This window comes from Amphiprion ocellaris, chromosome 21 (genome assembly GCF_022539595.1).
Source record: "Amphiprion ocellaris isolate individual 3 ecotype Okinawa chromosome 21, ASM2253959v1, whole genome shotgun sequence".
In the NCBI taxonomy this organism is placed as follows: Eukaryota; Metazoa; Chordata; class Actinopteri; family Pomacentridae; genus Amphiprion; species Amphiprion ocellaris.
In genome coordinates, this window is record NC_072786.1 from 3109065 (window position 1) to 3122598 (window position 13534).

The window sequence follows — 13534 nt, forward strand, 5'->3', positions numbered from 1 at the left end:
ATGGTCCTGGAGCTCCAGACCTCCAGACCTGTCGGATTGGTCCACCACCACGATTCCTCCTCCCATAATAATACATTCTATTAAAAGACCGAAATCAGCACCAAATTAATCCTACATTGTCTAATGTAAGTGTATATCTTGTTCCTCTGTGCTGCTGCTGTCATCCACTGAGAAACACATCCCTTCATTATCAGGAACTCACAAACTGCAGTTTCATTTTATTCCCACATGCAACAAATCCACAGCAGAAAAAAGACGCAAACAAACACACCTTTTAATCCTGGTTTAGGGAATTGCCTTACAAGGAATTAATTTATTGGTAAACTGAAAGTATGTTTTGATGACGTTGTCTGTAGGATTTAAGAGCTTCTAGTCTCCCCTCATTTTGCAACAAAAATGGCTAAAATGACACAAATGATGAGTTAAAATGGCCAATCACTCCAACTATATGCATGAACAGGTCTTGTCATAAAAAAAGTTTCAGAAATTTTGGGAATTTTTTTGGCTGATTTGTTTGATTTTTTACAGACAAGGAAACATTATTTTTTGGTGCCCATAAATGAGGACAACAGGAGGGTTAAGTTACATCCAGTGACTTTGGGATTAGCTCAAGCTAATATTTGTAGAATATAACAATCATATATTAGGGTGTCAAAGCATCTAATCCACGACTAAACCAGCTGATCTATGAGCTCAATAACTTGGTCGTCATTCAAAGCCTTCTCTCAGCTCGGCTCTAAAGGGCAGAAACACAGGAGAGATGAGAGGCTCTGTCTTTCCACGACACCTGAGCCACCATTTACCCTCCGTTACACCGACACAAACACACACACACACACACACACACACACACACACAAGCATCATTTATACTGCATGAGGTTATAGGATCCCCCCATTGGGAACAGTGGGTGATTCCCCCGATCCTGCCAAACGTCACGCCCTGCAGGCCCTCCACTGCCAAACAATACTGCCGTCTCGCTGCCATGCAGATCTCATTACGTAACTAACTCTGCATTATGTAATAATCATAGTGCTCTACATCCTTGAGATGAGACGCAGCATAAAAGAAACCTGCAACACTGCAAAAACTCCAAATCTTACCAAGTCTGTTTGTCTTATTTTTAGTCCAAATGTCTCATCCCACTTGATTTAAGATAAATTCACTTAACAAGAGACATTTCAGCAGATGGAGGGACTTGTTTTAAGACAACGCATCTTAAATATCTTGTTAAGTCAAACAATCTTGAAATTATCTTGCTTTGAGTTGAATTTTACAAGAAAACTCAAAATAAGTTTCACCCTCATGTCGTCCTGTGGGTAAAATTGACCCATTTTAAAATTTCAAAATGTGGGAAAAATATATATTTTCACAGTGAAACTTCTGATGTCCACATTTTCAACATTTTTGGGAAATCTTTGAACATTTTTTGGTGGAAAAAAAGAAATGTAAAAAAAAAATGTGTCTTAAGAACATTCACATAAAAATCAACCAAAATCCAGCAAATTTCGCTGGATTTTGGTTGATTTTTATGTGAATGTTCTTAAGAAAATATTAGAAGTTTTACTGATATATATGGAATCACTTTACATATTTTTTTTGAAAATTTTTATTTATTTTTTAAAAATATTTACAAGAATTTTCTTGCCAAATTTGGGGGATTTTTATGAAATAAAACTTTTAAGGGAAACTTGTAAGGAATTATTGGAATTTTCTTCCTGAAGGTTTTGCAAATTTTCAGAAATGAGGGCAATGTTTTTGCAGAATTTTTGGATTTTTTTTCAGACAAGGAAACAATATTGTTGATGCCAGTAAATGAGGACAACAGAAGTGTTAATACATCTCAAATTAGGAGGTTACATGAAAGCAAAAATCTATTTTTGAGTGAAAAACTGCTTTTTTTTTAAGCATGTCTGGCTTATTTTAAGACACCTAAGCTTGACAATCCTGGTAAAATATAGCTTAAAATAAGTTTTCCCAGCTCATTTTAAGATCTCAATATTCTAAATATCATATCTTACTTCAAGAAATCTTACCAAGACATTTTTCACTTGTTCTATTGGCAGATTTTTTCACTTATTTCAAGGTAAAAGTTCCTTGAAATAAGCTTTTTTTTTTTCTTGTTTTGAGAGGAGCATTTTTTCCAGTAAAGAGACTACACTACATGACAGAGAAGACACTACCATGTGGTTGCTGAGCCCCTTTCTGCGGCTCGTCAGCAACACAAAACCTCCTCGCTCACAAATTCACAGCCACAGCAGTGGAAACAGCAGGCTGAACGGTGTAGCGTTTCCCCTGTATTGTGTCTCAGCCTTCATCCTCTCTCAGGCTCGTTAAAAACAAAACCCAGGCAGACAGAATCCCAACGACAGAGGCAGATCAGAAACCTGAACCCGACACGTCTACCTGCAGGGAACACAAATAACAAGGCCAGCAGCACCGCAGTCAGTCAGTCAGTCAGTCAGTCAGTCAGTCGGTGTTTATTAACAGAGTATTTACAGTCCGGGGGAAACAGAGAAGGCGGCGTGCTGACAGGTGCTACGTCTGCACATCCTTGTAGAGAATATCTGCCACCAGCGCTCTGACTGCAGCCGAATCCTCAGCATCTGTGGAGGCAAAACACAACGTGGCAATGACCATGGCAACAGAAACATTATGAAGAGCTGACTCCAAACATGAAGGGGCTTATATATAATTGAGGGACTTTTGAAGTCCATGGGAAATTATCTGCATACATTTTTATTAAGAGTAAAAAACTAATGTTTTTATCTTCATTATGATCATGTCTTTACAAATTCCAGAATTATTTATTATGGAAACAATCACTTATTAATAAAAAATGACTGGATATCACTAAAATGTCAACTAAATAACCGTCTGAATTTAATAACAACCACCTTCTAATTAGCTGAACAATAATAAATTTAGCTGATTCAAACTATTGTTTTGATTGTATTCTTTTTATTAAGTTGTCGCTTTTGTCATTTTCTGTCTCGGTTTCCTCATCTTCCATCTCAGTTTTGTTTGTTTATTTAACAGGAAATAAACATGCACGGCGTCCGCGATGATTATAAAGTTACCAGAGGATGATGTTTCAAAAGCCTTTTGACTGCACAGACGATTTTCCAGAGACAGGAGGAGGAAAAGATAACGAGTCAGGGAGCAGCATCCTTGGACTCTGTGGTCTGTGAACTCGTGGATTACGTCTCTCTACAAATACTTCAGTCTTTTCAGCTCAGTTGACTGACAGGCCGTGGATTTGTATAGATTCATATGTGGAGAGAACAGCCTGAGATCAGAGGCTCCCTGAATTAATTTCCCTCTTGACCTCTTCCTGCAGTGTATCTGTGTGAGGAGTAATTACACCTTTAGATTATTCAGTTTCTAGAGGTGAAACTGGTGAGGAGACTGACACACTTTCTCATGTGTCTGATAAATATGAAGCTATTATCCACAGATGGTTAGCTTAGCTTAGCATAAAGATGCTGTCGTGGCATTTTAAGACTGAACAAATGATAAAATTAGACAAATAGGATGTGAATCAAATTTAAGAGCTAACGATGATAAGATTGGGAGACCTAGCGTGAAAACTGAAGTTATGAGTACACTGAATAATCCTGTGGAAAGCAGAAACCCAACGGAAGCCAATGGAGCCCAGATACGAGTGGACTAAATTGTTGGTACCCCTTGGTTAATGAAAGAAAAACCCACAATGGTCACAGAAATAATTTAAATTTTACAAAAGTAATAACAAAAAAAAAATTCATGAGTTTATTTTTTTAAATAATTCTGTTGAACCACAGTTCAAAAGCAATGTCTGATTTTCATTGGTTAATTTTCATAGAATTTTTATTTATTAGAACTTTTGTCAGATTCAAATGATTTCTGTGACCATTGTGGGTTTTTCTTTCATTAACCGAGGGGTACCAACAATGTTTTCCACATGTGTAAGATGAGTTTGACACTCCTAAACAGTCACAGTCAGTCTCTTATTCAACTAGAACCTCTAATAGAGGAGACGTCAATGTAAATTTAATGGAGGTTGCTCTAATTTTAACAGAATCCACCTCCTAATTACTGACGCTAAGTTGTTGGTCTACTCACCGACTCCGAGCTCCTTCAGGTGACTTCTGAACTCTGGTTTCTCCTCCAGCACCCGCAGCAGGTTGGTGGACTCCATCCTCTCCAGCTCCACCTTCCAGTAGATGTAGATTTTGTGGTTGAAGCTGACGTACACCAGGCAGGGGCTGTTTCTACCCTCCTTACACGTGTACTGACCTGCAGCCACGCACACAAAGAAGCATAAATCACATTCAGCAACACAGTGTTTACTAAACAGCACTATGACATAATGCAGGGGTGTCCAACATGCGGCCCGTGGGCCAAAAGCAGTCCTCCAGAGGGTCCAATCCGGCCCTCAAAGTGGAAAAATTCCAGAGAAGACATTAACTGCAGATTGTAAATTAGTAAAACTATAAATTTAAAATCATTTCTAGACCATGACAAGTTGTTTTGATCAGAAAGTAAAATACTAGATTGTTCTTTTGTCATTTTGGGTCTCATTTTTGTAATATTTTGTCTTGTTTTTGCTGTTTTTTGTCTGACTTTTGTGGTTTGTCGATTTGTGTTTCCTTTTTGTCTCACTTTTGTTTTTTGTCTTATTTTTGTCACTTTGTGTTTTGCTGTATTCGTTGTTTTGTGTGTCGGTTGTGTTGTTTGTCTATTTTTTGTCATTTTGTTTCTCATTTTTTGTCTGGTTTTTGTCCGTTGTCCATTTTTTGTCGCTCTGTAACTTTTTTGTCTAATTTTTGTCTAATCTTTGTTTTATTTTGTGTCGTTTGTCTCATTTTTTGTTGTTTTGCATCTCATTTTTGAAATGTTTTGTCTTGTTTTTTGTCTGTTTTTGTCATTTCCTTTTTGTTTCGCTTGTGTTTTTTGTTTTACTTGTCATTTTGTATTTTGTTTTATTTGTTTGTCTATTTTTTGTTGTTTTGTTTCTCACTATTGTCATTTTTTGTCTCGTTTTTGTGATTTGTTCAATTTTTTGTCGCTTTATAGCTTTTTTGTCTCTTCTTTTGTTTTGTTTTGTGTCGTTTGTCTCGTTTTTTGTCATTTTGTTTCTCGCTTTTGTCATTTCGTGTCTCATTTTTGTAATATTCTGTCATGTTTTGGTAGATTTTTTTTTTAAAGTAAAATAAGTGGAAGTTGTAATGTTCAGAATGTTTTTTCTGGTCACTGGGGATCAGATTGGGCTGAATGTGGAACTGAACTAGAATCAGTTTGACACCCCTGGTATAATGTGTTATTATCCCAATAAACACATCAGCACTGCTCTGCTGCCAGCCTCCTGTAGCAGAGCCAGCTCCCACACAAACACACAAACCAATCTAATCTGTCTTAATGATCACACGGAGAATAAAGTGGAGGGGAGGGCTCGACTTGTTTTCACACACCACGCATTCACTCAGTGGGTGCAGAGAAACAAACCTCGCTGGAATCGGGCAGATCAAACAAAGTCTCTTGTCTCTTTCTGTAATCCACTTACGACTGCACATGTCACATTAGCTCCCTCAGATAAACTGTGTCCAAACACTGCAGAGAGATCTGACAGAGGAAGGAAACACAGCCAGAGACCGAAGCTCAACGTTGCCACCTAGTGGTGTGGGATGAAAAGTAATTCCACTACAACAGGGGAGTCAAACTCATCTTAGTTCAGGTTCCACATTCAGCCCAATTTGATCTCCAGTGACCAGTAAAACCACAGCATAATAACCTGTAAATAACCACAACTCCTAATGTTTCCTCTGTTTTAGCGCAAATATATTTACATTTAAGGAATTATCCTTTTACAAAATTATTATATGAACAACCTGAAATTTGTTAAGAAAAATAAATTCAGTTTCAACAGCATTCAGCCTCAGTTTATCATTTCAACATTACAACTTCCAGATCACAGAGTGTCTACAAAGGAACACAACATTTATTCACAGCTATCTGGAACTGAATGATATAGTATTTTACTTTATGATCAAAATGACAGAAGTCAAACAAACAAAAAAAAAACAACAAAAACAAGACAAAATACTACATAAATGAGACACAAAACAACAAATAAGACAAACAACACAAAACAACAAAGAGACAAAAATTAGACAAAAAGAGTTAGGAAGCGACAAAAAAATGGACAAACGACAAAAATTAGACAAAAAATGACAAAAACGAGAAACTAAACAACAAAAAATAGACAACACAAGCGGTGTTGCTTGTCGATACATATGACAAGGCTGACAAATGACAAAAATAAGACAAAAAAACAAAAGCGAGAGAAAAAGAGAACACAAAATGACAAAAACATGAGACAAATGACACAAAACAAAAATAGACAAACAATTAGACAAAAAAGCTACAAAGCCACCAAAAAAATGAGACAAATAACAAAAATGAGATAACAAAAGACAAAAGCCAGAAAAAAATGACAAAAAAACAGACAAAAAACACAAGTGAGACAAAAAAGAAACACAAAACGACAAAAGCGAGAAACAAAACGACAAAACATGAGACAAAAGGCAGACAAAAAAACAGCAAAAACAAGACAAAATATGACAAAAATGAGACCCAAAATGACAAAAGAACAATCTAGTATTTTACTTTATGATCCAAACAACTTGTCATGGTCTAGAAATGATTTTAAATTTATAGTTTTACTAATTTACAATCTGCAGTTAATGTCTTCTCTGGAGTTTTTACACTCTGAGGGCCGGATTGGACCCTCTGGAGGACCGCTTTTGGCCCACGGACCTCATGTTGGACACTCCTGGACTACACTGTCATGAGACTTTGTTCATATTTAGCCACTTTGTGTGTCCTACTATGATCGCCATCATTTTCTACCTCCTATCGAGGCTCATCTACAGTCTCACCACCAATAACCTCGGTCCATTATCCACCAACGTAAAGCTTGTTGCCAGAAACCTTTGATTTCACCCAGACCTCAGTTTAGCTTCCCACATCCAAAAAGTTATCCAGTCATGCTTCCTTCAAATAAAACTGCAACTGAACATTAGGCTAGTGCAAGTGAGCCTGTGATGTAAATATCAATGGATTGATAAAACCTCTGTACAAAAGGGAAGCATTCAGGATCAGAAGTGTTGATAAAAACAATCTGAGGTTTCTCACCCGCACAGAAGGCGTTGACGTTCTCATCGAACTGGAAACGCACCACGGTCCGGTTGTGGTCGATGATGTAGGTTTGACCGTCCCAAGCACACGCCACCACCTCCTCTCTGCCGTCTCCCTGGAAACAAACACACACACATCGACTTTCTTCTTTCACAGATGAACGCTGACTTCATTACTCAATCAATAAATGACTTAATGACAACTACCTTTAGTCTCACCTATGTTAAAAAAAAAAAACTATTTCAGTGTAGGGGTCAATATATAACTGAGGGACTTTTGAAGTCCATGGGATATGTCTGGCTTACATTTTTATTAAAAGTAAAAAAATTATGTTTTTTATGTTCATTATGATCATGTCTTTACAAATTCCATAATTATTTATTATGGAAACAATCACTTATTAATAAAAATGACTGGATATCACTAAAATATCAACTAAATAACCGTCTGAATTTAATAACAACCACCTTCTAATTAGCTAAACAATAATAAAATGAGATGATTCAGAAATTGTTTTGATTGTGTTCTTTTTATTAAGTTGGCATTTTTGCTGTTTTGTCTCTCGTTTTTGTCATTTTCTGTCTTGTTTTTGTCGTTTTCTGTCTCATTTTTGTCATTTTGTGTCTGTTTTAATCAAAAATGACTGGATACCACTAAAATGTCAACTAAATTACCATCTTAAAGTTTCAAATCCAACAGTTTCTGTTTGTTTTTAGTTGCTGGCAGATTAATAGTGTAATTTTAGCAATTTTGCCCTCAATCCTCATAGCAAGTTTTGGGGTTCAGGACATTTACATTACAATCTACACTGTGTACATTTTCCATTACACTTATTGACCTACACCAAAACAATCTCAGACTTTTGATTGAGAAATAGAGCTTTTACTGATTGAGATTGTTAAAAGTTGATTCAAGAATGAAAACAACTCTAACTTTTAAGTGATCACAAACACACAAAGACTCACAGTGACGTCGAGCTTCTGCAGGGCAAAGAGCTGATGATCCACCTGCACCGACCACAGCAGCTGCTCTGAACTGTCCATCAGCTTCAGGGTTCCTTTAACACCAGTAAAAGAGGTGAAAATCAACGAGTATCAATTATAAAACTCAGAAAACACAAGGACTAAATCAACAATGCTTAGAAGAAGCTCTTTCTGACACAGATTTAGGCTTTTCAATGCTTTGTTCACAAACAAAATCATGTGAGTGCAAAGGTTTTGTACTCGACTTTTATTACAATAGAAAACAGAAGCAATGAAACTACTGTAAGAATTTGAAATGATTCAGACAAAAGGCTACAGCAGAATATATTTAACCCTGAGTTCAGTCTAAATAATCATCATTTTCTAGCCATTAGGGTGTGAAAATCAATGTTTAAAGCACTTAAGAGAAGTCTACACCAGTAAATCCCTGACAAATAGCTGCTGAAATGACCCTTACTGCTTCCTGGCTCAGGGTGCAAACACCAGGGAGACGGTACAGTAAAGCTGGAGGCTGGAAGCTGATGATAATCCTACTGGATCCTCCCTTCCTTAAATATTGATGCACTCTGCAGCTGCTGGGTTTGTCAGTTATCTGCTGCTGCCAGGAGGATCCTCAGCTTCAACCTAAATATATATACACTGTAGGATTTACCTCCAGCGCTCATCCTCAATATTTAATCACTACACAACAGAAAATAAGGCTTTATTTTTACTGGAAATGTGAAAAATCTGAAGATGCTGTCTGTAAAGAAGTCTCAATATTCAGTCCCTCCATGATTTTGCGATGTTGCAAATTCAACCAGCCTCCGTGACCTTCCAATTTTGTCCAATCAACGCAACTGTTCCACAATTCTGTCCCGCCTCCCGTGAGTTCCATAAAACTAACAGTTTAAGGAAATTTACTCATGATTTGATCTCACACAAACAAAACCTCCTGAAATTTGCTGCCAGAAAAGGATAAAAAAAGGTGTGTAAAATTCATGACTTACCGTCTAAAGTACAGAGAGCAAACAGTCCACATTTAGAAGATTCCTCTTTAGAACCTGAGGAAAAAGTGCAGCGTATTGAGGAACAGAACATTCCAGAGCAACACACAAAGATCCTTTCAAACAGCTGTACATTTGATAAGAAACCATCTCAGGAGACTCAGATCCAAATGGAACATCTGCTGATGGGATGTTTCCTACTAAAGTAGCACTAACGGCTCTCTGGGAGACAACAGGAAGCCTCCTACCTCCATTAGAATCTGATAAGGGTTATAGAGTGTCAACACTGAGGAAGACCACACCTCTCTGACCAGTACGGAAGAAGAACACATCAAATCTGAAGTGTTTGTTGATGATGCAATTGTAATTATATTGATCAAATGGCGTTACCTTTGCAGAAATTGATTAACCAAGAAAAAAACAAAGCAGTTCAGCAGCAGAATCCAACAGCCTAAAACATCAAACACAATTAATATGTAAAAGGTAAACAATGTTTCCTACCTTTGCTGATGCTTCCAATGAGATGAGTGGAGACGTTCTTGTTGTGTATCCGCCCGGTGGTCAGATGGAGAACTACGTCTCTGGAAGGTCCCTCACTGTGAGCACAGAAAACAAAGCTCTAAGTTAAGTAATCCATCAATCAACAGTGTAGTTAATGCTTTTATTTTGACAGGACTTTCCTCCCAGGTGTGGCAGGAGCTTCGTCTCCGGAGCCGCTGGAGTCCTGTTGTGTCCAGGAGCAGAGCAGGATGGCGTATCCACAGCCCGGCTGGGACACCATCAGCTCTGGTAGACCTTCTGGACCTGGATTCACTGACAGACTGTCCACCTGCAGCAAACGCACCATCATTATTATTCAGCTGTTTGACTTTTAAACACTTAGACTTCAGTACATGGGTCAACCGTGTGGTTTATATAATGTCTTTCTGTCAAGTTTCACTGAGAAACCTTCAGTCAAGATGCACAAAGTGAGAAGAAAACAGCCCCTCTTACACACCGAAGTCAGCGACGCCTGTAATTCACGATCCCTGAATTAACTACTGGTAGTCAAGTCTGTGTTGTTCTGGACAACAGTCATATTATAGGACTGTGATGAATCACACAAAAGGCCCAGTAAGGAAGCAACGTGGCTTCCTGCAAGTCAACACTAGCACACGGTCCTGGGGTTTTCTAGCTTAGCTGGGGTCAGCAGTGTTTCCAAAAGTCTCCATTTCCATTGTTGTTAAGCATCATCGTGGTGTGGATGTGTGACATAAATGTAGAAGAAGTTATGTGTTTAAAAATATCTCTCAGGCTGAGCCCAGCCACCATATGGAGGAAGCTCATTTCAGCCGCTTGTATCCCTGATCTTGTTCTTTCAGTCACTACCCAGAGTTCATGACCATAAATGAGGGTTGGAACGTAGATGGATGGTAAATTAAGAGTTTCCTCTTCACCACAACGGTTCGATACAACGCCCACATTACTGCTGCCGCCGCACCAGTCCTCCTGTCCATCTCATGCTCCATTTTCCCATCACTCATGAACAAGATCCTGAGATACTTGAACTCCTTAGTTTGGGGAAGCAACTCTCCAACACGGAGGAAACAATCCACCGGTTTCTGGCAGAGAACCATGGCCTCGGGCTTGGAGGTGCTGATCCACATCCCTGCTGCTTCACACTCAGCTGCAAACCGCTCCAGTGCTGCTGAAGGTCTGAGGAAGCCAACAGAGGTCCATTTTTGACCAAGCTGGTTCCAGTGCTAGTTTGGAGCCAGTGTCTGACTAAGCAGCAGTTCTTTGTGTTTCCACCACCTTAGCACCGGCTCCAGGCTCCATAAACTGGTGCTTTTCAGGCACCAACTCGTTGCTGGGCCACAATTAAGAACCGAATATGTCACGGGCTGGAGGCTAACTACTAGCTATCTACTAACAGTTTGACTATTTGTTTCTGGATCACAATGTAGAATTGCAAAGTCAGGGACGGCACTTGCATGGTTAGGATGCGCGAACGATGGTGACGCAATGACGTGGCTCTAACTTGTCTCCTTGCCAATGGAAAAGCAAACCAGTTCTTAGGACACATAAGATTTGAACCAGCTAAGGACCAGCACTGAACCAGCACCTGGATCTTTTTGGTCGAAAAGGGGTAAGAACCATTTCATCTGCAAAAAGCAGAGATGCGATCCTGAGGTCCCCAAACCGGACGCCCTCCTCACTCCGGCTACACCTTGAGATCCTGTCCATGAAGACCACGAACAGGATTGGAGACAAGGGGCAGCCCTGACGGAGGCCAACACCCACAGGAAAGGTGTCTGACTTTGTGCTGAGTATGCAGACACAGCTCTCACTTTGGTTGTACAGGGACTGAATGGCTCTTATCAGCGAGCCCAGTACCTCATACTCCCACAGTACCCCTCACACAGCCCCTCGGAGGGGAAGTTAATCCTGCTCTACAGAAAACTACCCCTGAGTGTCAGTCTCACTTGTCCCTCCAGCAGCCATTTCTTCAGCAGGACCAGCTGACCAGACCCCACATCTGAACCGTCAGACGGTTCCTCCCAGCGGAAGGCTCGTACCACTCGGTCTGTGTAGCCCACCACCAGCTCACAGCGCCCGTCTCCATCTGCAGATATAGTAGTCAAACTCTAAAGCACAATAAACACAACGCACATTGAATAATGAAGGAAAGTAAAGCCTGAATTTACCAATATCACTTATAAGGATAACTTTGGTGTTAGCAGGAATATGTTGGGTGAAGAAGGGCTTCTGGTCTTCAGATGACAGGAACTCATGTTGGCTGGAGGATTCTGCTTTGCTTGCAGTGGTGGCTGTCAGGTCAAACAGGTGGAACCATCCTTCTGCTCCCACAGCAACCACAAAGTTCTGACAGACAGGATAAACACAGAACACAATTTGTCAAAACAACAAAAATGAGACAGAAAATGACAAAAATGAGACAGAAAATGACAAAAATGAGACACGAAACGACAAAAATGAGACACAAAATAACAAAATTGAGACAGAAAATGACCAAAACGAGACAGAAAATGACAAAAACAGACATAATGTGTCACATCACATCTAAACCTGTAGGACGCTGATTCAGCCGCCTCTTATTCCTCTTTCTTTACCTTTCCTTTGTTACAGACGTCTCCAACGGCAACACAGGTCAGCTAGAAAAACCACAAAACACGACGTGAGCAAGATATCACGTGTTCCGTCAAATCATGACCTTTCTGGTCGCTGTACTGACCATTCCCACGCAGGTTCTAGTGATGCATGGTTTGGAATCATCGTTCTTGTAAACAAGCAGCTTCCCACTGGTGTCTCCAACCACCAGCTCATTCAGCTGCAGGGAGGAAAGACAGAGGACACTTTCACTGTACAGACACTAAATAAAGAGGTACTGTGACAAATAATCTGTGATGTTCATCATGATTTAGGTCCTGACTTGGTCTTAAAATCTTAGATAGATAGATACACTATAGATAGATAGATAGATAGATAGACTATAGATAGATAGATAGATAGATAGATAGATAGATAGATAGATAGATAGATAGATAGATAGACTATAGATAGATAGATAGATAGATAGATAGATAGATAGATAGATAGATAGACTATAGATAGATTGACTATAGATAGATAGACTATAGATAGATAGATAGATAGATAGATAGATAGATAGATAGATAGATAGACTATAGATAGATCGACTATAGATAGATTGACTATAGATAGATCGACTATAGATAGACAGACTATAGATAGATAGACTACAGATAGACTACAGACTATAGATTGATAGACTATAGATAGATAGAGACTATAGTTTGATAGATAGACTATCGATAGATAGACTATAGATAGATAGATAGATAGATAGATAGATAGTATTTACATCACATTAAAACTTCAAATCGACATCCTTATTCATAATGGGGCTTATTTTGCTCGAGTAAATTCCAAAGGCAGCTCTGAGTACAAGAAAAAACAACCTAAAATTAGCAGAACTTTACCGAGTCGTTGTCTGCGTCTGCCAGACAGATAGCATGAGGAAACAGAGTTCCTGTGAAATCCAGACTGATCCGCTGGACGTAGTTCAGAGACCGCATCCCTCCTGGTGTCTGTTGTATTTAAACCCCGCTTATTTAATTAAAATGTTAAACATTATAAACAGCTAGTTGGCAGCTAGCTCAGCTCCTCTTAGAGGCTGAGAAGCTAAACTTAACCACAGCTGACCGCAGACAGCAAACTACAACCTCATGTCCTCTTGAAAATCCAGCTGCTGTTTAAAACGCGTCTGTTTTTAACCACTTTGAAACGTTTATAAATATATATTTGGCTAAAGTTGCGGTTTAGCTGCTAACTCAGCTACACGCGCCTCTTCCTACCAAACAA

The 13534-nt window shown here is 39.1% G+C and overlaps 1 protein-coding gene across 1 annotated transcript; it reads right to left on the reverse strand.

The window, feature by feature from the left end:
* Positions 1–1606: 1606 nt before the first annotated feature.
* Positions 1607–13534, reverse strand: itfg2 (integrin alpha FG-GAP repeat containing 2). The gene is made up of 12 exons (XM_023270960.3): positions 13153–13534; positions 12384–12479; positions 12262–12303; positions 11836–12013; positions 11614–11753; positions 9829–9977; positions 9650–9744; positions 9152–9205; positions 8145–8236; positions 7177–7294; positions 4105–4278; positions 1607–2606 (listed from the first exon to the last, which is right to left on the reverse strand). Exons 1-12 carry the CDS (start codon positions 13246–13248, stop codon positions 2539–2541), a joined length of 1302 nt encoding a protein of 433 aa, XP_023126728.1. The 5' UTR covers positions 13249–13534; the 3' UTR covers positions 1607–2538.

What these genes read in the sequence shown, in the direction of transcription:
- itfg2 (XM_023270960.3), bottom strand. Translation starts at nt 13,248, where the DNA reads ATGCGGTCTCTGAACTACGTCCAGCGGATCAGTCTGGATTTCACAGGA. An exon ending in CTAGAACCTGCGTGGGAATG is followed by an intron (nt 12,304 to 12,383) that starts GTCAGTACAGCG and finishes TGGTTTTTCTAG; the next exon opens with CTGACCTGTGTTGCCGTTGG. An exon ending in GCTCCTGCCACACCTGGGAG is followed by an intron (nt 9,745 to 9,828) that starts GAAAGTCCTGTC and finishes CTGTGCTCACAG; the next exon opens with TGAGGGACCTTCCAGAGACG.